Source organism: Delphinus delphis, chromosome 8 (assembly GCF_949987515.2).
Source record: "Delphinus delphis chromosome 8, mDelDel1.2, whole genome shotgun sequence".
NCBI classification, from domain to species: Eukaryota; Metazoa; Chordata; class Mammalia; order Artiodactyla; family Delphinidae; genus Delphinus; species Delphinus delphis.
Window position 1 is genome coordinate 11980786 of NC_082690.1, and position 24575 is coordinate 12005360.

A 24575-nucleotide genomic window follows, 5' to 3' on the forward strand; every position below is an offset into this window, starting at 1 on the left:
GGCTGCGTTGGGTCTTCATTGCTGCGCGCGGCGAGCAGGGGGCTACTCTTCGTTGCGGTGTGCGGGATTCTCGTTGCGGTGGCTTCTCTTGTTGTGGAGCACAGGCTCTAGGTGTGCAGCCTTCAGTTGTTGTGGCAGTGGGCTCAGTAGTTGTGGCGCACGGGCTTAGTTGCTCCACAGCATGTGGGATCTTCCCGGACCAGGGCTCGAACCCGTGTCCCCTGCATTGGCAGGTGGATTCTTAACCACTGCGCCACCAGGGAAGCCTAAGCTAAGGTTTTAATACATTGTTGCACTTAACTGTCAAACCAAATCTACAAAAAGAACAATTCTGATTGTGCGTATGAGGAAATAGGGGCTCAGGTGAATTAATAACTTGTCCGAGTCACAGAGAGGTTAGGTGATGAGAATTTAGAAATGGCTGAGTGCGTGACTTCCACTAAACCCTGCTCATTAGGAATTGTTAAAAGCTTGCATTGTCAACAATAATCCACAGTTGGCAAGAACCCTAACCCAGAAGGTTCTCTTCCGAGGTAGTGAGTTTGAGCTCTTTTTTAGGCCCTGGTAACTCGTAAATTCCAGAGTGACAGCACGCCCTCACCTTGAGAATGTGTTGGTTCCTGAGCTCTGAATACATTTCCCTATAGAAATAATAATACGCACAGTGTCTGGCTTCCTAGTCCAGCCTACAAACCCTATTCTATTTATGAAGTACTTGAAAACAGTGCTAATCATACCTCAGATTAGGTACGATTAACTGTCAAGTAATAATGTTTTGGTGGAAAAATAAGTTACTTATGAAGCCAGGAACATATTTCTTCTTATTTACTGTGAAACTGGGGATCATCCCAGCTCTAAACAACCAGTAGTGGTTTCCACAGCCTGGGCAAGAATTAGGTACCCCGGCAGGACGGAGGATGTGAGGGAGGGTCACGTGAGGAGCTCAAGAAGCCCTCAGGTCAGCATGTGGGAAGGGGCAGAGGGAAGGACCCCGGGGCTGTGAGTGAGCTGAAGGCCTAGGCTCGCTGGTGGCGGCAGTGGGCTGGGGCATTTCATGTGCACCAGCCTCTGAGGTTCTATCTCAGGAGGACACACCAAGCTGGTCCTCCTTTTCTTCTCTGCAATAGGACCCACTGTCATTCTAGTCCAGCTTTCCCTTCTTCTCTTCAAGGCCACCCTTTCCTTTTTTTCTGAGGCTCGCTCTGTGGGTGTCCACTGACTTCACGATCCCCTATTCCTGGAGTGCCCTGCACCTGCCCTGCACACCACAGCCAGAGCAGTCTTTCTAAAACATTAATCTAACTGTGGTGAAAATTCTTCCATGCCCCCCGCCAACCCCCCGCCCCAACACCAGCTGAGGGATTAGAGCCCTCCTTCTTCCAATGACGAGCAAGATCCTCGAAGACCCGGTCCCTGACCTACTTCTCCACTGTCACCTCTCAACACTCAGCACCTCCCAGTTTGAGTGACAGCAGACCTAAAATGCATCAGTTCCCAGCATGCTTTGTGTTCTCTCAAGCTTCAGAACATTCACTTACACTGGTCTCCCTGCCTAAAATACTTTCAGTCTTCCTTCTTTTGCTAACTCTCAATCATCCTCTAAGATGCCTCACGATCACCTCCTGAAGCTCTGCTTGGCTCGCAGGTGGGGATGTGTCCCCCTCTGTGCTCCTCTGTGTTCACTGTGCATCTCTCTCTCTTTTATTTCAACATGATACTGCTGGGAAAGGGCATGGCTCGTTTGCTGTGCATCCCAGCACCTGACACAGTTCCTGGTAGGAATTCAACACATATATGTTGAGTTGAACTAAGGATGGCTCCCTAAATCTGCCTTACAGTGGACACCCCACGGGTGTCCACTGGTTCCCCGGCTGCTGGGAGTGTTGTCTGCTACGGCTCACAGTCGAGTCCCTCCCTAAGAACTGACCTCAGTCAGATGGAGCGGCTGTGCCCAAAGTTACAACCCTCCCCCAGAGACAGTCAATAGCCAATGGCTGATCCATGTGGGGGAACAGCTGGGTTCCTTGCCTCTGAAGGGCCATCCCAACTTCAGAACCCTCATGGGCTTGGCGGAGGCGTCCTTTGCACCAGCCTCAAAGCCGCCTCTTCTCCCTCACCCGGCCCTGCCCTCTCCCTCCCCGACAGGGGTGGTTCCCCGGTAACTCTCTTGCTCAAAAATCTCCATTTCAGAGTCTGTTCCTGGCGGGGCCAATCCACCACAGGACTATTGCTTCCAGCCAGTAAACTGGGCAACTACTTCCCTGTTGCCCAGTAAAGCAGAATGCATTTTCCAGCCTTTTCCTTACTATTTGACACTAGAAACAAGTGATCTTTCCTGAGGGGTTTTTATTGTTTGTAACAGTAGAGAAACACAAAGGACATAAAAAGACTCCTTCAACGCTCCTTCATTTCTTCCTGGAAACCTTCCTCTTTGCCTCCCATCCCCATTTCCCTTATTTAACAAAGCAGACTCCATGGGAAAGACCTAAGTGCACAAAGGTGCTAGTCATGGTGAATCTTAGGTAAACACAGAACTCAGTAAAGCAAACATTTCAGAAGAAAGCTCAGTCATTGGCTGTCCTGGGTGTTTTACTGCAGGCGCTGAGGTGAGATGAAGGCTGAGAAGGGGTGGGGACTAGAGGAAGAAGGAGGGGCAGCAGCACCCCTATTCCAGGCCTGTGATAAGGAGAATGAAAATCAAGGTCCCTGTGTATTATCAAAATAAAAGGTTAAGTAAGTAAGATGCTTTTATTACCTTAATGCTGCTTCTTTTCCCATGCTTCTTCCCCTTTTCCAGTTGAAACAGATAGCCTTCAGAATTGCTACGGCTAATTTTCACTTGGTTTCTTTGGCTTCTCTCTGAACTGAGTTGGGATTCACTTTCCACCCTTGACGGTATGGGTGGAAGCGTGACGCCGGGTAAGGCCCCTTCGTGGGGATGCACCTCAGTCAGATGCATTAGCGCTTGCTGATGCTGCTCCGTTGTCTGGGTGAGCCGGGAGTCTGGAGAGGCGCTAGCAGGTTGGCTCTCAGAGGAAGAATGGAACTTCCTTAAAGGAAAAAAAAAAAGCACAAATCTGTTAATGAAACCTAGATACATAAGACTTATAGCATAGAAGTCTTTATGAACCATTAATTTGATGTATTTATCACTCCCCCAATCAAATTAATGTTCTTTAGCTTAATCTTTTCATAAATACATTAATTTCTTAATATCCTCTATTTTTTCTTTAGGATATTCTAGCTCTTACTTAGAACTTTCATTTAGTGCATTCAGAATAGAAAAAACATCATTCTGAAAAATCAAAGGCATTCCCACCACAAAATACCTGGACAGGTTGGATTAAATTAAACAAATGTCCTTTTAGTTAGATAGTTGGATTTGTAAGAGAGACAGGGAATCTTCAGAGACCACAAACTAAACAGAAACTAAAACTAAAGCAGATTTAGATAAGATGAAGCTATGGCTTTCTTTGAGGGAGTTGGGGGACCTAAGTGCTTGAGTTTCACCATTCAACACTGGTATGGGATATGTGAGATCTTGGCTCTGTGTCGGGCAGAGAATCAGAACTGAGATGCCTGCGTGAAGGCTGTATGTAACCCTTGAAGAGCTACACCCTCAATAAAAAGGCAAATTAGTGAAAAACTCATTCACCAGCCTTGGGAAACAACAAAGCAAGACTATCTGTCTTAATGTAGGCTCTGAGCTGGGAAAAAAATTCCCTGTGAATATCTACGGGACAACATTTGGGGTTCATATTTACCTTCCCCACATAATCATGGAAATCCAACACCAAGAAATTAACATAAAGCGATCCTAGAGGAAGGATACCTCTGTAGTATCTGGCAGAAGCAAGTTCTCTGGAAGGATACATTCCCACCCAAGCCTGCCTAGGTGTCTACAGAGAAGATGATAAACATTAAGTTCACAATCCAAAATCCTAGAACATGTGAGTAAATAACCTACCAAGTATGAGAATGAGCAGATACACACACAAAGCAGTAGTAGATTTCTAAGAACTTAAGGTAATTGAATATTAGACAGCATTCATAAGGAAGCATGTTTATAATGATTAAAGACATGAAGGAAGAAATCAAAACCCCGAGAAATATATTCTGAAAAAATAACAGGAAGGTTTTAATCAGAACCATGTAGAACTCCTAGACATGAAAAACACCATTACTGAAATTTACAACTCAGTGGATACACCAAAGAGCATATTGGGGCTGAAGAGACTTAGAAACTTAGAGGAAATTTCTCAGAAAGAGGCATAGAGGGATAAGAGATGGAAATAAGGAACAGTTAAAAAGACACAGAGTCTAGAATAAGAGAATCAAATATACATCTACTTTGTGTTCCTGAAGGAATATGAGAGCAAATTTGGGAGACATAATATTCAAAGGAAAAATGGGTGATAATTTTCCAGAATTTATGAAAGAAATGAACACTCAGATTTAGGAATCCCAGAAAAATCACAAGCAGGATTACAAATTTCAAACCTAGATACATCACAGCAAAGCTTCAGAACACCAAAAACAGAGACCTCAAAACCAAGAAGAGAAAAAAAGACAAAGACAAAAAGAATGATAATTACATTGATAAAAGACTTTTCGAAGAAATAGAGAAGCCAGGAAATAGAAAAACAATGTTTTCAAAGAGGTTAATTCTTTATCAAGTTAAACATAATTTAAGATAGAGAGGAAAGTAAAGGAATTTCCGGTAAATTTACCAGTGAAATGTACTTGCTGAAAGAACTTCTAAAGGATCTACTTCAGGAAGAAAGAGTAAAATGGAAAAAAGAATGGGAGGCAAAGACGATAATAAACAACTGGTTAAATCTAAAACAGCACTGACTCTATACAACAGTAATAAAACAATGATTAGTTTTAGAGCTATAAGATGCTGGATAAAAATAATATGTATGACACAAAGGGTGATTGGATTACAACAATCCAATGATTTGAATATGTCTGCAGGAGAATAGAAATTTTAACACTAGACTAGTTAATAATGTAAGTTTAAAAAAAAAAAGAGAATAGAAAGAGAATATGCATTTCCAAATCAGTAGAGGGAAGAAGTAGCAGAAAGTTCTATCAGTTCAACAGACAGTATGAAAAAAATAAAGACAATATGTATTGGAAAAAGTAGGGTGGCTAGGACAAATTAACATAGTAGAAATTAATACAAATATATGAGTATCACAAAAAAAGTAAGTAGTTTAAAGTTTAATATCTGCTCACAAATAACAACAAAAGAAAAGCCAAACAAAAAAACACATGAGAACTAAATAGTTTTACTGGAAAATTCTTTGAAATCTTCAAGAAGCAGTTCCAGTTGTACATGAAGTCTCCCAGAGGATATAAAATGGGGGAATTATTTTAAGGCTGGTATAATCTTGATAACACATCCAGGCGGGGGCCAATGGCAGATTGGAGAATTTTAAGCCAGTTTCACTTCCTGCATGTGAATGTTAAATCCTAAACAGTGTTAACAAATCAAATCAAGCAATATATTAAAATCGTGTGACAAGTTGGGTTAGTCCTAGGAATAAAAGGACGATGGAATGTTAGAAAATCTGTTAACACATTTAGCCACATAAAGGATTCGAGGAGAAAATTTTTCAATTGATGCAGAGAATTTGATAACATTAAATATCTATTTATGATAGAAGTTCTTTGCAGGAAAAAAATAGGAATAGGAGGTCAGTTCCTATTTATCTCCCTAACTACTAAAAATTAAATATTTTTAATGGCAAAAATGTTAGACTCACTCCCTCTAAAGTCAGGAAAAAAAGATGAGAATGCCTGCTATCTATCTATCACTATCTCTTCTAGGAAGCAAATTCTGAATCTTATTCATTGTACATTCCATACCTCCACGTGGAGCACTTAAATGTCTTCTCATTAATTCATGTGTGTCAAACTGTCTCCCTACTTTGAAAATAAGCTCCTTGAAGGTTCCCATGCATCATACTACTTTTGTATCTTTTATAGCTTTTTAGTCCTATATTCAGCCCTATCAGGTATGTAATAAACACATTTGACTGAATGATATCAAGAAATACCCCGATTTTAAAAATAGCTTTTCTTTCTTCTAATTATAGAAGTAATGCATCTACACTGTAGGGAACTGGGACAAGTCAGAAAATATAAAGAAGAAATTAAAAAGAATCCCAATCTCTCTTGCCAGAAATAACCACTATTGACATTTTGGTGCATTTTTCGTCTTCTCTGCACATTTTGACAGAGTAGATAGAGCTCATACTCCTTAGGTGTTATTTTTGCACTGTACTATTTTCTCTTTATAGAAGAATTTCCTCATAAACATGTTTTTTAATGGTTACATGATATTAAATATTATAATTAATCTAAACATTTCCTTATTCAATTATTGTTGTCATTTCTGTAAATGAGATATATATATTTTTTTATTGAAGTGTAGCTGATGTACAATGCTGTGACAATCTCTGCTGTACAGCAAAGTGACTCAGTTATCCACATATAGACATTCTTTTTTTGTATTCTTTTCCATTGTGGTTTATCACAGGATACTGAATACAGTTCCCTGTGCTATACAGTAGGACCTGTCGTTTATCCATCCTAGATGTAATAGTTTGCATCTACCAACCCCGAATTCCCGGTCCATCCCTCTCCCTCCCCGTCCTCCCCCTTGGTAACCACAAGTCTGTTCTCTACGTCCGTGATTCTGTTTCTGTTTTGTAGATAGGGTCATTTGGGCCATATTTTAGATTTCTCATATAAGTAATATCATATGGTTGTAAATGATATTTATATGTAAATGATTTATACCCAAGTGGTTTTTTCCTGTATTTTAGATTATTTTCTTAGGATAGACCATTACAGAGTTGGAGAGAATTTGTTCCCTCTGAACATTACTTGCGACCCTCAAAATATACTGATCTTTTTTGACTGGGTCCCTCTGCCCTTCTCCCTCCAACCTCTGGTTTAACAACAGTGAAAAAAGTAGAGGAGACAGGGAAGAAGAAATACATCAAAAGTGGACTATTTTCTGCAGAAATCAAAGGCAAGAACGTCGTTAGGAGAATTTTTCCTCTTGCCTGACCATCGCCATGAACAGCCCCCGCCCCTCCACCCCGTCCTCCCCGTCCTGTCTTTCTCTAGCAGCCTCTCATTACTCTAGAAAACCACTTGAGAACAGGAAATTCTTACCATAATATTTCTAAGTCCTTATACTTTGTTTCTGTGTAAGTCCGTTTGGGTTGCTTCTTATTTTCAGTTGATCCACTATCATTTATGTTAGAAACAGACTGAGAGCCTTTCTGGCTAAGGGATGCGTGCTTCTTATTCAGTTCATGAAGATAGTTCAAGTCCGTATTGGAAAGAGTGTCGATGTGTAGCTGCTGATTTGAAAATCTTTTCTCTTCTTGGTCTTTGCGTCCTCTTTCCGTATTAACGTTCATCATGGAGTGACACCTGGTAGAATTTCTATATAACACCTTGTCAGAAGCCTGGTGTGGTGGAGCATATTTATTGGAGGTTACTTTGGGTTCCTGGCTTCTCGGTATACCTGAGTATTGTAAATCATTGTTCGGGGCATTCATAACCACGACTGTTTCCTGTTTCACTGCCGTAGGTATAGGCTTAGTTGGGGTTTGCTGCTGTCTGGAAGCGTTATTCTGATTTCCTTGACTGACAACCAGCTCTTCAGTCACCAAAGACTTTGGGCCATGCCGGTGTTCATGCTGTTTTTGAATCTTGTGCTTGGCTGGTCTTCTGGAAGGTTGCTGGCCATTGGTTGTTTCTGAAGATTGACCTCTGGGTCCATTGCTTGATTTTGCATTTTCAAATTGAGACCAGTGTTCCTGGTAATCCTAAAAAGATATTTTTAGTTAATATAAAGTTAAAAGATTGACACTCTTCACCAATTTTAGTGTTTCTCAAACTGGGAGTTAAGACTTCTAGGAAGGTGACCACAGAATTGAAAAGAGCTAAAGAAGGAGAACAGAGGGTCCTTTCCTCATTTCGGGCAATGAGAGGGTGATTAGCTGAGTGGTTCCTCCTGGCAGTTTCAGGTTATGAATTTTCTAGAAAGAAATAGCTTAGAATGGGCATTATATTAAGGGCAAGTCTTTGACTTAAAATGTTGTAAAATGAAGTATTACCAAATGGGGGAAAAAAGCAGCTTTACCTCTAAAGAGCTGCATACAAAGGAAGGGCGAATCAACATCAAAATATGCAAGTTTATCTTAACTAAGATGAATATTTTTAAAAATATTATCCAGAAAGAACATCAACAATTTGCTTTGCCCACCAAGTACAAATTTAATACGAAATACAATTCAGATTATCAGATCTTCTTACTCACATAGGTCAGAAGCTAGAAATGATCTCTTCACCAGATGAAACAAATTAGATTTTATTCAGAGGATTATAAAAGAGTCTGTGCGGTGATAGGACAACTGTGAAACCACAAGGGTTGTTTTGCTTCTGTTCCTTAATATAGCCTGTACTTAGGCAATCAAACATCTGGGGGAAATATTTCAATTTCAGAGCAGTCTTTATGCTTTCCAAAGTCTTGTAACAACAAAATGTACTCCTGGTATAATAGATGCACTATGTAACTATATTGTGCTAAGCCATTTAGACATATTTCCCGAGGAATAAAGCGCTCATTACTTTGTGAAAAACTAGCTGAGTTAAGAGGCCTTTGGAAAGAATGATTAAATGCTTACTGAAAACAGTCCGAGGACCATATGCCTCAGTGTGGTATATAACTGCAACATAATTCTTCCTTGCTGAACACACATACAAAAAGCCTCTGTGGCCTGTATCTGCGCAACGTTAATCGAAAAATGCAAGTTACCCAGATCATTTGAGGAAAAAACTTGAATAAATCATGTTTTTGCTCAAATTGTTTTAAGGATAAGTTCAACTTTTATTTCACTTTTCTGATATAATTGCTAAGGCTCATCCTGCTCCTGTATAATATTTACTGGTATTCTACTTCTCATGAAATCTCATTATAACGATAAGGTTGAGATTATTCAATTTAAAACAGTAATACACAATATGACTTCTTATATCAGATTTTCAAGTAAGAATGACTTATAATTCAAAATGTAGAGTAAGTTCTCCTTAGAATTTGAACTTTTTGGAGGATTGGCCAGGTTCTTAGTAGCTCCTCTAAACTTTAAGTTTTTACCTGTGGTGCTCCAGAAAAGAAAATACTTCCTTTTCTGTCTGTATTTCAATTAAGAAGGGTCCTTCTTTTCATGCAATATATTGAGCTGCATGGGGGAAATGTGGGCAAGGCGGCGCTGCCAACAGACAGCCCAAGAGCATCCTTCCTTGTAGTGGATCCAGAAGAACACTGTTATCTACACGCTCGTAGGTGTGTCCATGAAACACAGCGGCTCTTTTCATGGCTGCCATCACTGTTCTTGAAGGTCAAAAAAGATCCCTCTTTGCTATGACCTAGAGATATTTATTAATGCTGATAATGTCATTCTTTTCAATATTTGTTCAGCCTTCTTTTAAATTGAAGGATAGTTGATTTACAGTGTTGTGTTAATTTCTGTTGTACAGACAAGTGACTCAGGTTAACACATATATACATTCTTTTTGTCTATTCTTTTCCGTTATGGTGTATCACAGGATATTGAATATAGCTCCCTGTGCTGTACAGTAGGACCTTGTTATCTATCCATCCTATATATAATGGTTTGCATCTGCTCATCCCAAACTCCCAGTTCATCCCTCCCCCACTTCTCCTTCCCGTTGGCAACCACAAGTCTGCTCTCTATGTCTTTGGGTCTGTTTCTCTTTCGTGCATAAGTTCACTTGTGTTGTATTTTAGATTCCACATATAAGTGATATCATGTGGTATCTGTCTTTCTCTTTCTGACTTATTTCACTTAGTATGATCATCTCTAAGTCCAACCATGCCTGTTCAGCCTTTTAATTGCTAGAAAAATAAGTGACCAGGAACTCTTTTTCTGCTGCCATATGACTGTACTTGTCCAGCTCTGTCTCTCTCATTTCCACCAAGAAAACCTATCAAGAGTGTTCTTTCCTGGGGTACCAGACCCAAAATCTTGGGTTACCGCTTGGTCTTAATCCTGTTATACATTTGCAGCCGACAATTCAGATGACAGTAGTGCTCTTCACAGGGTGCTTTGTCAACAAGGCCAAGGACTCATCATTTCATGAGAAACTTCATTTGCCTCGAGTGTTAAATCCACTGTTCACGTAAATGTAAGTGCCCAGAGACGGCATTTCAGTCTCCAGAAAGAAAGACGTTTATGGGCTTGATGCGATCCCTCTCACCTTCCGAGCAGCCTACTTGAGATCTGAGGTTTACTAAAGGTTTATTACCTACAATTGAGGCATCAGGTGCCACTCTTTAGGTGGCAAGACCCTAGTTCCCTGAAGTTAATATACAAAGCCATTCTCAGGCTATTTAATCTCCGTCAGCACCGAAATCCTCTATTTCATCCCCCTCTCACTGGGGTTCTTTTGTTACCAACACTCACAATCAGTCCGGACCAAGCACTCAGAATAACTGCTTAGTGGCAGTAGGTTTTCCCAGCACACACAAAGCAGAGTCCTTTGGCTGCAGCGTTAGCACCGGGGGCTCCTGATGCCTAATGCTGGGATGGTAATTTCTCAGTAAGATCTGTGCTCAGTTATTAGTGCTCCTTCATACTGTGCCATCCAAGGGAAGTCTGCCCCCAACCCTGAGACCGGCAGCATCTGGCTATTTCTCTCTCACGACTTTTTCCGTTTACATGACCTAAGCAGAGGGGAGAATGCACGCTTTGATGTCAGCCAAAATGTTAATCTGCTTTAAAACAAAAGCCGTTCTTGTTCTTAGTCACCCTGATCGACCCTGGAGTCCTGAGGTTGTGCCTGCGCTCCAAGATTAGCTCTGAAGTTTCTTTTGTGTTTACTAACAACAAAACACACATTCTCTGAGTCTGGGTTATACATTCCATTCGATAATATTAATAAAATTTAGAGAACACAGTAGCTCTAATATTCAGTGCTGGTATAGGAGGACTCTGTGCTCAGGTGAATAAAAGCGGCATAGCTCTGTTGATAGTGCTGGAGGAAAACCAAATGAATAGCTCTTTGGAAAGGTGGGAAGATCACTTAGGATGTGGTCACAAGGATGCTGACATAGATAAGTCAAAGGCGCTGCATATCTTTTGCGCTATCGTTTCTTTTCCTTGTCTAGAGAGGCAAGAGTTATTTTATTTAGAGGCAAGAAAGGAAACATCCTGTTTCATCCTTTTGAAGACTCATGTATTTGGGGAACTTTCTTCTTTCCCACTGACAGCATGCTCCTTTCCTGGGAAGGATCTTCTGCTGGTGGGAGTGTACCCTCTTGCACTGGCCAGCAAGGGTCTGACCCTTAGCTCAGTACTGTGTCTGGTTCTGAGCACACAGTGGAAATGGGATTTGGAAAATCTGTGAAGGTTCACAGGAGAGCACAAAGCGATTCAGGGCAAGACTTATGTGGACAGGTAAAGTGACGACGGATTGCTTGGCTTGAAGTAAGGATCTTAGGCATGTGTACGGCACTTAAATAGAAAACGATGAGGATGACCATCAATTCTCAGTATTTTTTTAAAATAGATCTTTATGGGAGTATAATTATTTCACAATACTGTGTTCGTTTCTGTTGTACAACAAAGCGAATCAGCCATATGCATGCACATGTCCCCATGTCCCCTCCCTCTTGAGCCTCCCTCCCACCCTCCCTATCCCACCCCTCTAGGTCATCGCAAAGCACCGAGCCAATCTCCCTGTGCTATGCCGCTGCTTCCCACCAGCCAACTATTTTACATTCGGTAGTGTATGTATGTCGATGCTACTCTCACTTCGCCCCAGCTTCACCCTCCCATCCCACATCATCAAGTCCATTTTCTATGTCTATCTCGTTATTCCTGCCCTGCAACTAGGTTCATCAGTACCATTTTTTTTTCAGATTCCATATATATGTGTTAGCATACGGTATTTGTTTTTCTCTTTCTGACTGACTTCACTCTGTATGACAGACTCTAGGTCCTTCTACCTCACTTACAAATAACTCAATTTCGTTTCTTTTTATGGCTGAGTAATATTGCATTGTATATATGTGCCACATCTTCTTTATCCATTCATCTGTTGATGGACACTTAGGTTGCTTCCATGTCCTGGCTATTGTAAATAGTGCTGCAATAAACACTGTGGTGCATGTTTCTTTTTGAATTATGGTTTTCTCAGGGCATATGCCCAGTAGTGGGATTGCTGGGTTGTCTGGTAGTTCTATTTTTAGTTTTTTAAGGAAGCTCCATTCTGTTTTCCATAGTGGTTGTATCAATTTACATTCCCACCAACAGTGCAGGAGGGTTCCCTTTTCACCACACCCTTTCCAGCATTTATTCTTTCTAGATTTTTTGATGATGGCCATTCTGACTGGTGTGCCATTCTGACCAGCGTGAGGTGACACGTCATCGTAGTTTTGATTTGCATTTCTCTAATAATTAGTGATGTTGAGCATCTTTTCATGTGCCTCTTGGCCATCTGTATGTCTTCCTTGGTGAAATGTCTATTTAGATCTTCCGCCCATTTTTTAAAAATCAATTTATTTATTTATTTTTGGCTGTGTTGGGTCTTCGTTTCTGTGTGAGGGCTTTCTCTAGTTGCAGCAAGTGGGGGCCACTCTTCATCGCAGTGCGCGGGCCGCTCACTGTCGCGGCCTCTCTTGTTGCAGAGCACAGGCTACAGACGCGCAGGCTCTGTAGTTGTGGCTCACGGGCCTGGTTGCTCCGCGGCATGTGGGATCTTCCCAGACCAGGGCTCGAACCCATGTCCCCTGCATTGGCAGGCAGATTCTCAACCACTGCGCCACTAGGGAAGCCCTTCTGCCCAATTTTTAACTGGATTGTTTGTTTTTTTTAATATTGAGCTCCATGAGCTGTTTGTATTTTTTGGAGATTAATCCTTTGTCTGTTGTTTCATTTGCAAATATTTTCTCCCATTCTGAAGGTTGTCTTTTTGTCTCGTTTATGGTTTCCTTTGCTGTGCAAAAGCTTTTAAGTTTAATTAAGTCCTATTTGTTTATTTTTGTTTTTATTTCCGTTACTCGAGGAGGTGGGTCAAAAAAAGATCTTGCTGTGGTTTATGTAAGAGTGTTTTTCGTATGTTTTCCTCCATTTGTAGTTTATTTTTGTGTATGGTGTTAGGTAGTGTTCTAATTTCATTCTTTTACTTGTAGCTGTCCAGTTTTCCCAGCACTGCTTATTGAAGAGGCTTTCTTTTCTCCATTGTACGTTCTTGCCTCCTTTGCCATAAATTAGGTGACCATATGTGTGTGGGTTTATCTCTGGGCTTTCTATCCTGTTCCATTGATCTATATTTCTGTTTTTGTGCCAGTACCATACTGTCTTGATTACTGTAGCTTTGTGGTATAGTTTGAAGTCAGGGAGCCTGACTCCTCCAGCTCCATTTTTCTTTCTCAAGATTGCTTTGGCTATTTGGGGTCTTTTTTGTTTCCATACGAATTGTAAAATTTTTTGTTCTAATTCTGTGAAGAATGCCATTGGTAGTTTGTTAGGGATTGCATTAAATCTATAGATTGCTTTGGGTAGTATAGTCATCTTCACGATATTGATTCTTGCAATCCAAGAACATGGTATATTTCTCCACCTGTTTATGTCGTCTTTGATTTCTTCCGTCAGTGTTTTATAGTTTTCTGAGTACAAGTCTTTCACCTCCTTAGGCAGGTTTATTCCTAGGTATTTTATTCTTTTTGTTACAATGGTAGATGGGAGTGTTTCCTTAATTTCTCTTTCTGATTTTTCGTTGTTGGTGTATAGGAACGCCAGAGACTTCTGTGCATCAATTTTGTATCCTGCAACCTTACCAAATTCATTGATTAGTTCTAGTAGTTTTCTGGTGGCATCTTTAGGATTTTCTATGTATAGTATCATGTCATCAGTAAACAGTGACAGTTTTACTTCTTCTTTTCCAATTTGTATTCCTTTTATTTATTTTTCTTCTCTGATTGCCGTGGCTAGGACTTCCAAAACTATGTTGAATAAGAGTGGTAAGAGTGGACATCCTTGTCTTGTTCCTGATCTTAGTGGAAATGCTTTCAGTTTTTCACCATTGAGTATGATGCTTGCTGTGGGTTTGTCATATATGGCCTTTATTATGTTAAGGTAGGTTCCCTCTATGCCCATTTTCTGGAGCTTTTTTTAATATCATAAATGGGTATTGAATTTTGTTGAAAGCTTTTTCTGCATCTATTGAGATGATCGTATGGTTTTTATTCCTTAATTTGTTAATGTGATGTATCACATTGATTGATTTGCATATATTGAAGAATCCTTGCATCCCTGGATAAATCCCACTTGATCATGGTGTATGATCCTTTTAATATGCTGTTGGATTCTGTTTGCTAGTATTTTGTTCAGGATTTTTGCATCTATGTTCATCAGTGATATTGGTCTATAATTTTCTTTTTTTTGTGATATTTTCTGGTTTTGGTATCAGGGTAATGGTGGCTGCGTAGAATGAGTTTGGGAGTGTTTCTCCCTCTGCAGTTTTTTGGAAGAGTTTGAGAAGGATCGGTCTTAACTCTTCTCTAAATGTTTGATAGAATTCACCTGCGAAGCCATCTGGTCCTGGACTTTTGTTTGCTGGAAGATTTTTAATAACAGTTTCAATTTCATTTTGTGATAGGTCTGTTTATATTTTTTAATTCTTCCTAGTTCAGTCTTGGAAAATTGTACCCTTCCAAGAATTTTTCCATTTCTTCATGGTTGTCCATTTTATTGGCATATAGTTGTTTGTAGTAGTCTCTTATAATCCTTTGTACTTCTGCAGTGTCAGTTGTGATTTCTCCTTTTTCGTTTCTAATTTTATTGATTTGTGTCCTCTCCCTTTTTTTCTTGATGAGTCTGGCTAAGTGTTTATCAATTTTGTTTATCTTCTCAAAGAACCAGTTTTTAGTTTTATTGATCTTTGCTATTGTTTTCTTTGTTTCTATTTCATTTACTTCTGCTCTGATCTTTATGATTTCTTTCCTTCTACTGACTTTGGGTTTTCTTTGTTCTTCTTTCTCTATTTTTTTTAACATTGTTTTACATGTATTTATTTATTTATTTATTTATTTTTTGCGGTATGCGGGCCTCTCACCGCTGCGGCCTCTCCTGCTGCGGAGCACAGGCTCCAGACGCACAGGCTCAGCGGCCATGGCTCACGGGCCCAGCCACTCCACGGCATGTGGGATCCTCCCGGACCGGGGCACGAACCCGTGTCCCCTGTATCAGCAGGCGGACTCCCAACCACTGTGCCACCAGGGAAGCCCCTCTATTGTTTTAAGTGTAGGGTTAGATTGTTTATTTGAGAATTTTCTTGTTTCTTGAGGTGAGATTGTATTGCTATAAACTTCCCTCTTAGAACTGCTTTTGCTGCGTCCCATAGGTTTTGGGTCATCGTGTTTTCATTGTCATTTGTTACTATGTATTTTTTAATTTCTTCTTTGAGTTCTTCAGTGATCTCTTGGTTATTTAGTAGCACACTGTTTAGCTTCCATGTATTTGTGTTTTTTACAGTTTTTTTTCCTGTAATTGATTTCCAATCTCTTAGTGTTGTTGTGGTCAGAAAAGATGCTTGATACAATTTCAGTTTTCTTAAATTTTCTGAGGCTTGATTTGTGACCCAAGGTGTGATCTATCCTGGAGAATGTTCCATGTGCACTTGAGAAGAAAGTGTATTCTGCCACTTTTGGGTGGAATGTTCTATAAATATCAATTAGATATATCTGGTCTATTGTGTCATTTAAAGCTTGTGCTTCCTTATTTATTTTCTGTTTGCATGATCTGTCCATTGGTGTAAGTGGGGTGTTAAAGTCCCCGACTATTATTGTGTTATTGTCGATTTCTCCTTTCATGGTTGTTAGTATTTGCCTTGTTTTGAGGTGCTCCTGTGTTGGGTGCATAAACATTTATAATTGTTATATCTTCTTCTTGGATTGACCCTTTGATCACTATGTAGTGTCCCTCCTTATCTCTGGTAACAGTCTTTATGTTAAAGTCTATTTTATCTGATATGAGTAATGCTATTCCAGCTTTCTTTTGATTTCCATTTGCATGGAATATCTTTTTCCATCCCTTCACTTTCAGTCTGTATGTGTCCCTAGGTCTGAAGTGGGTCTCTTGAAGACAGCATAATATGGTCTTGTTTTTGTTTCCATTCAGCTAGTCTGTGTCTTTTGGTTGGGGCATTTAATCCATTTACATTCAAGGTTATTATTGATATGTATGTTTCTATTAACATTTTCTTAATTGTTTTGGGGTTTTTTTGGTGGGTCTTTTTCTTCTCTTGGGTTTCCTGCTTAGAGGAGTTTCTTTAGCATTTGTTGTAAAGGTGTTTTTGTGGTGCTGAATTCTCTTAGCTTTTGCTTCTCTGAAAAGTTTTTGACTTCTCCATTGAATCTGAATGAGATCCTTGCTTGGTAGAGTAATTTTGGTTGTAGGTTTTTTTCTTTTATTGCTTTAAGTATATCCTGCCACTCCCTTCTGGCCTGCAGAGTTTCCACTGAAAAATCAGATGATAACCTTATGGGGATTCCTTTGTATGTTATTTTTTGGTTTTCCCTTGCTGCTTTTAATATTTTTTCTTTGAATTTAATTTTTGTTCGTTTGATTAATATGTGTCTTGGTGTGTTTTTCCTAGGGTTTATCCTATATGGGACTCTCTATGCTTCCTAGACTTGGGTGACTGTTTCCTTTCCCATGTTAGGGAAGTTTTCAACTATAATCTTTTCAAATATTTTCTCAGTCCCTTTCTTTTTCTCTTCTTCTTCTGGGACCCCTATAATTTGAATGTTGGTGCACTTAGTGTTGCCCCAGAGGTCTCTGAGAATGTCTTCAGCTCTTTTCATTCTTTTTTCTTTATTCTGCTCCTTGGCAGTTATTTCCACCATTTTGTCTTCCAGCTCACTTATTCATTCTTCTGCTTCAGTTATTCTGTTATTGATTCCTTCTAGTGTACTTTTCATTTTAGTTATTATGTTGTTCATCTCTGTTGTTTGTTCTTTAATTCTTCTAAGATCTTTGTTAAACATTTCTTGTATTTTCTCAGTCCGTGCCTCCATTCTGTTTCTGAGATTCTGGATCATCTTTACTATCATTACTCTGAATTCTTTTTCTGGTAGATTGCCTATTTCCTCTTCATTTATTTGGTCGTAGGTTTTTACCTTGCTCCTTCATCTGTGACATATTTTTTTGCCGTCTCTTTTTTTTTTTTTAATGAGTGTGATTGTGTTCCTGTCTTACTGGTTGTTTGGCCTGAGGCTTCCAACATGGGGGTTTGTAGGCTATTGCATAGAGCTGAGTCTTGGTGCTGAGATGAGGAACTCCGTCAGACCTCACTCCGATGAATATTCCCTGGGGTCTAAGTTTCTCTGTTAGTTCAGTGGCTCATAAGAGGGAGGCCTGGGAGATCAGGAGGGGCAGGTGGGAGGGGCCCTCCGGGAGGAGCTGAGCAGGAGAGAAGCAGAGGGCAATTGCCCAGCCCACTCGGGCCTGGGGAGGCTGCTGACCTCCCAGGCCGATCCCCTGCCCTCCAAAGCCCTCTCCAGGCTGCATAGCTCCTTGCGGGCATAGGAGGGGGGACAGGGAGATCAGGAGAGGCAGGCAGGAGGGGCCCTCCCAGACGGAGGAGCAGGAGAGGAGAGGAGGGCGTTTGCCCTGCCCATTCAAGCCCAGGAAGCCTGCTAGGCTCCCAGGTGAGGTCCCCTGCCCTCTGAGACCAGGGGTGGAGGGCACCCTGGGCCCCTTCTGTTCCTTGAGCCTAAGCCCCACCCTCCACAGCCCCCAGGGCCTTTTTCAGCCCTGTGGGTCCTGAGCATTTTGCCCCACCCACTGCCCAAACCTCACCCTTTCTTAGGCCCCACCCTCCACAGCCAGGGCCTTCCCCCCCACCCTTTTTTTTTTTTTCTCTTCTTCTTTTTTACTATTGTGATATTGTTGTACCTTCCGGTCGTTGATTCATCTTTATTTTTATATTCTTCCTAACATATCTGTTCGTTTCCTAGTGTAATTTTATTTTTTACTTTGTTATTTATTTTATTTTATTTTTTTTGGCTGCCCCAGGAGGCTCGTGGGATCTTGGTTCATGAACCCAGGGTTGGGCTGAAGCTCCTGCGGTGGGAGCTCTGAATTCTCAGTATTTTTAAAGTGAAAACACACAGGCTTAAATGGTCCAGGGACCTTGTTTCCAGCATATCACCCTTTCTTTTCTTGTCCTCTATCTCCAGTTTCTGATCCTTTCAGCATATAAATGTGTTTAAACCTCTTCTATTAAAAAAAAATGAAACAATCCCTTACTTGATCTCATTCTCTGGTTAAACCTCATCTCTTAATCCACAGCCAGGCATCTTAAAATGTAGGCTGGTCTTCATTTCCCCAGCTCTCATCCTGACCTCTGTACCCTGCAGGAGAGCCCTTATTCTCACTGAAACTGCTTTGCTCAGGCCACCAATGACCTTTTAGTGCTAAATCCTATGGTACCATCTTCTTTAACTTTCTATTTTTTCAAACTTACACAATTATTTCAAACTTACAGAAGAATGGCAAGAATAGCACAGAGAACCCCCAAATATCCTCACTGATCCACCACTTTTTAACATTTAGCCGCATTTCTTCATTCTCTCTCTTTCTGTAGATCTCCCACTCTCCATTCGTAGAGAAACAGATCTACATTCTATCATTTATAGTATTATTGTTTGTATCATCATTACTTAGTTTGTCTGAATCATTTGCAACTTGCATATATGAGTTGCATACATCACTCCCTTTTCGTGGCACCTTTTTACTTGTCTTCTCTGCAGAGTTGAACCCTGTTCACTGATTTCCCTTCCTTGAAGTTTTCATGTCTCAGGTTCCATGACACTGTTTTATCCTGGCCAGCTTTCTGCCTCTCTGGCAATCCCTTTGTAATCTTTTACCTTCTCTACCCTGCTCTCCCTTAAAATATTCTTACCGATTTCTCCAGGGCCCTGTTCTTGACCTTCCTTTCTTCTCCCACTACCTACAATTCTTGGGGCAGCTCAGCAATTCCCATGGCTGCAACCCACCAGGGAATTCTTATGATGCAAATGTATACAGGCTAACTCAGATGTCTCTCCTGAGTTCTAGGTCCTCCTCCCTACAGACACCTCCTAACTCAACGTCAGGCCCACTGCTGGCCTCACGCAGCCCTCTTTCATTCCCAGAACCAAAGCCCTCCTTTTCTTGCTCAGTGGTGTTGATGCCACTAATCAGACACTCAGAAACTATTCTCTTTCTCTCTCCCACATTCACCTTGTATTTAAGCAATTGCTAAGTTTGCTCATTCCATTTCCTGACCACCTCAAGGCAGGGGCTGAGGGGGATCAGGTGCTGTCCTAACCTGACAGGAGTTCAGTCCAGCCAGTGGAAAAAGATATACCCACCGTCCGGCAAAGTGAACTGATGGCATGTGGAGTGTGGGGCAAACAGAGCAAATGCTGCCACCTTTCCAGTTCTCTCATCATCTCTTGCAGAAATTACAGCAGAAGTCGCCTGACTGGTTTCGCTGTCTCTGCAATCTCTATTATTCTCTTCCAGTCTATTCTTCAGACCTTGGCAGTGTGTTAACATGCAAGCCCAATGATGTCATTAACCTGCTTACAATTTGCCAATGGCTTCCTGCTCTCCGTAGGATAAAATTGAAAATCTTTTGATTGGCATAAAAAGCCTTTCATGGCCCCTCGCTGACCTGCCCAGCCCTGTGTCCCTCATGCTTTGCCCTTTAGCTACTGAACTCCAGGTAATACTCAGGACACACTAGATTGCCCTGCATTTTTACACCTGTGCTCCCATTCGTCTGCTTGGCGTACTTTGACTCATCCTTCTAGGGGCAGCTCAGGTGCTATCTCTTTTCAGGAAGCTTTTCCTGTCTTTTTAGGGCAGAATTAGGTGCTCTTTTAGTTACACTAAAAGAAAGAATTAAATTATACCTACTTTTATATCACTGCATTATAATGATTACATAACTGTCTTCCCACTACCAAAAGTTTTAAGCTCCTTGAGGGTAGGAATCTTTTTTTTTTTTTAAAAGGATCTTTTGTCAAGTTTTATTTACTTTTCTGAAGAGTTTTTTTTTTAAAAAAAAAAAACGTGTCTTTTGGGCTAGTCACCTAAAAGCTGGTGGTTGGAATATAGTAGGTACTCAATAAATATTTGTTGTCTGAAATTATTTTGATTTCACGTAAAGGTATCTCTTAGTAGTGAGTTACTCATTGTTAGAGTAAGTTTACTGAGGGATATGCAGATTCTTTGAAAATCATCTTTCAAGAAAAAGATTTCAAATGAGGCCCATTTTTACTTGAGATTCACTAAATGACCTTTAAATGGTTTTTTAATCAACCATTAAATATTGAGATCAGCTTTGGGTAAAGCAATGTGCCAGGAGGTGGAGAGGAATACAATGCTAAGGTTCAAGGAGCTTATCGTGTAGTTGGTACAAAAGAAACACAGACAACAGCTAATGAGACAATGGCCGAATAGGATTAAACCCTGGCGGAGTGGTTCCAGCCACAAGCACACCAGGACAGGGGTGGGAGAGGCAGGAGGGGGACCACAGAGAAGCCACCCGAGGTGGGTAGTTGAAGAGGAGAAAAAAAGTCAGCCTGGAGGTTTGTATACTGAGTGACCCGCCAGCATGCAGGACGCGCAGGGAACACCTAACAAATCCTTTCCGAATAAAGAAAGGGAAACATCCCTTGGGCTGCTCGGTCTTGCTGTCATTTAGATGCAACAATCTTAAGATGCTTTGCTCCTTATTGCCTTTACTCAGGAGTGGGTTAGAAACACATGAGTCTTGTACCCTCAGAGATGAAACAGTATCCTTTTTGCTTTCTTCCGAGTTTCTTCTGTACGAAGTTTTTTACTGTCTCTGCCTAGGGCCATGCCATGCGTTAAGCACCGTGATTTGACCTTGATTATTTTATCATTGGCCGAGACTCCTAGTGACAAGTGTGAAAGCTAGAGTTTGCAAGGATCCTACATGCTTCAACTGTGTTTCCTATAGTAATTTAAGTAACTAGAGATAAAGGATCATAGATTTATAGCATTTTGCAGCTGGGATGGACCTTGTAGTTCATTTCGGCCAATGCTTCGTTTAAGAAAAAAGAAACTTAAGGCTCGGGGGAAGCTGAGATTTGCCCAAGTCATGCATTGAGTAAATGGAAGGTCAGGGCCCAGAGCTCCCTGTCTTCTGACCCAGTCCTTTACCCACAACACGTAACAAGCCTTAAGGCGTTTCCTTTGTCCCCTCGATCCTGTTGGCCGAGCTGCCTAGGCTCTCCATCAGGTCTGGTAGGAGACCCTGTCCTCTGGGTCCACTTCTAGGAGACATTTGTCCCCATCCTCCCAACTTCTGGGTGTGGCCTCCCTGGCATCAGCTTTCAGGAAGCTTCAGGTGAATGGCTGTTTTCATTTCTTTCTTTCTTTCTGTTTTTTTTTTTTTTTTTTTTTTTTTGGCAACTCTAAGAGTAGCCTGGAGGCTACTGCAGAGGCAAAAAGATGATTTGAGCTGTCCCTCTTTTCTAACTTTTCTGAAACTGGAATGAATTTTCTTCTTCTTCTTCTTACTTTTCCGCTGTACATAGTTTTAACTAATGACGTCAACAGGCCCTACAGGCTAGGTGATTTCAAAGGGCTTTATCCCTTATGAAGCAGGGATAAAACCCGGTACAAGAGCAACCGCCCCATGTAACACTATACACTGGATTAAGAAGACATCAGCTGCTAGAACTTTTCTTGATTCTTCTAGAAAAACAATCAGTGGGGACAGTTTCATAAAAATCTTCCCTGAAACCATATTGTGATTTCAAAGTAGTAAACCCATGGCCAAAAAAAGGGATGTCATCACGCTAAATTACTAGGTAGTAGGCGTTTATGTTCTGCAAACGAGGGCTCAGGGAGGCTCTGGGGAATCCCACCCATTTTTAGGGACCATATCCCCCATCACCTAGGGATACTGTATGACTGATAACTCCAAAAGGAGACAGACTTGGGAGCGGCACAGTATTGGACAATATTTTGGAACTGTGATTTTTTTTTTCCTGCCTGTATTTTCTCCATGCCATTCCTCTGAATGTTTGAAGAGTGATATGATGATTTTTCTCTAGGAAATAGAACGTTGGGAAAGTGGGTAGGGTTGGCTCGCTGAGCAAGTAATGACCCATCTGGGCAGAAGGCAGTCTTTTACCCATCAGAAGGTAGGTAGCTATTCTCAGGCATAAGAATAAACCCTTAAGTGATAAGATGTCAGTCACAAACATCACTTAGATCCAGCAGTAACCCTTGAAACACACTTAAAATTCAATCTAGCAGGTGACCTTTAGCTGTTGGGCTTTTTGATGCCATTTGTCTTCAGGGTCGATAGCGACATTTCCAATCTCTCTGGTGTTCTGAATAGACGTCTTGTCAGTTACTCTGACGGGGTAGGAGATCTAAGGGGGTAAAACATACAGGATTCATTTTAGTCTTATGGCCATGGGGCTCGAGTCTGTACTCTAGAAAGAGGTCCTGCAGGGTTACATTTTATTTATAGTTCATTTCAAGGATTCATCTCAGTCCTTAGGTATCTGGATTATTCCCAAGGAAAATGGGAATAAACAATGTTTTCTCTTGCAGGGATGATGTGAGAATTGGTGTTTTGAGGTCAAACTGCTAATTACTGGGTTGGCCAAAAAATTCGTTCCGTAAGCTTATGGGAAAAAACCCGAATGAATTTTTTGGCCAACCCAATACTTTAAATGCTCAATACATACTCAGGGGACCTGATTTTCGAACAGTTATCTGAGCCGGATGCTGCAACTAATGTTTAAGTATGCCAAACAAATTATGAAATAACACTATACCCCAAGATGATGATAAGAACAACAAAAATAACTAATATACATTGAATGCTCATGATAGCTGTCCTAAGCACTTTGTCTACATTAGTTAATTCTCACAACAGTCTTACCAGGTATGTACCTTTTATTATCCCCTTTTTGCAAATGAGAAAACTGAGGAACAGAGAGGTTAAGTAACTTGCCCAGAATCAACAGCTAGTAAGCAGAGGAGCCAGGCAGTCTAACTCCAGAGACTGTACATTTAGCGATTTTGCTAAATTAACTCACTTATTGGAAATATCATCTTTGACTTGCAGAATTTGTAGTTTTGACACCCCATAAATTGGAATGATGTAGGTTAGTGGTGCTCAACTTTAGATAGATATTAGAATAACCTAGGAAGCTTTTAAAAATTAATGTTCTGGTCCCATCCCAGATCAATTAAATCAGAAGCTCTGGGAGTGGCCCCAGATATAAGTCTCGTACTTTAAAAGCTCCCCAGGTGGGTCTAACCTGAAGACAGGTTTGGGAGCCAGTGATGAAGGCAGCTGTGTGGGATTTCGGTCCCCAAATTATTGATGGATTTAGGTTCCCACATTATGGAGGCTCTCATTAGCTACCTGTTTTAAGTCAAGGAATTAGATTGTCTTCTGTGCTATACGGAATTCTAGCCACCAGGTAGCATTTCAGAAACAGACTTAAAGTTCTGCGATAGTAATGTTGGCAAAGATTCTGGCGGTAATTATCCAATACACCCTCTATCAACAACGTCTATCCAGTACACCTGGTAGACGTTCCTCCCCTCACTGCCTAATCACTTGCCCCTTCTCCAGGCAGGAGTTATCTGCTTGTCACTATTCGTATAGGTTTAAAGATCTTGACGGAGAAAGAAGGAACAAGGTGGCTTGTGAACAGTTCCTTTCTGTGGGAGACCTGGTCCTTTCAAACACTCCCTGGAGTAAAATGTTAGACCTTTGAATCTCTGTTGTATCAGTGATAAACATTATTTTCCATCCTCCAGAAACCTAAATGCTATAAGGTTCTTCCTTATAAGAGCAGTGATAGGTCTGTCTGTAATTTCTAGCCCTCTGCCCTTTGAAATAACGTAGAATAAGTCAATCCCTCTGTCGGAAAACAGCCCTAAACTGGTAGAACCTAAGATGCCTTCCCCAAGCCTTCTCTTACATAGAAGACTTCTCAAGATGTCTTTGTCATTCCTCCTGGGAAAGATTATTCATATGGGGTCCTGTGGCCACCCTGCTTTGTCACCTGCAAGATGCTGGTCTCCCCATTTCTAAACTGATGTCCTTAATTTTAAAATTTAGATTCAGGATTTGATACTTGTTTTGTTAAATTTCCCCTGGTGGACTGTGTGGTGTGAGTAGTAGCAAGGTGGAACGCTGGAAAGAGCATGGGGTTTAGAATCTGTTATGGCTGCGTTTAAATTCTCCCTCTGCTGCTGACTTTTTATGCAGACTAGTATTCAATGCAGAAAGAGGCAAAAATACTTGTTAAATATTAACTAGTAAGCAGGCATTTGACAGTGAAGATAACCTCATTCCTTACCACTCAAGGTGGCTTCTCTGACACAAGAAAGACTATTTGTTCCTTTTGTTTTGGGGTAACCCCCTCTCTCCCTGAATGCCTCCCTATCACAACTGCCCTACTAATA

General features: G+C 40.9%; 1 protein-coding gene across 3 annotated transcripts in view; it reads right to left on the minus strand.

The window, feature by feature from the left end:
- Positions 1–24575, minus strand: part of JHY (junctional cadherin complex regulator) — a 64195-nt gene that overhangs the window by 8711 nt on the left and 30909 nt on the right. For 2 of the 3 annotated variants that reach the window (XM_060017128.1, XM_060017127.1), the window contains exons 3-5: positions 22403–22516; positions 7192–7853; positions 2756–3050 (exon numbers count right to left, since the gene is read on the minus strand). In XM_060017128.1, coding sequence (XP_059873111.1) covers positions 2756–3050; positions 7192–7853; positions 22403–22516 — 1071 coding nt within the window. The remainder of the gene's footprint in view (positions 1–2755; positions 3051–7191; positions 7854–22402; positions 22517–24575) is intronic. The other variant, XM_060017129.1, reaches the window with a different exon arrangement.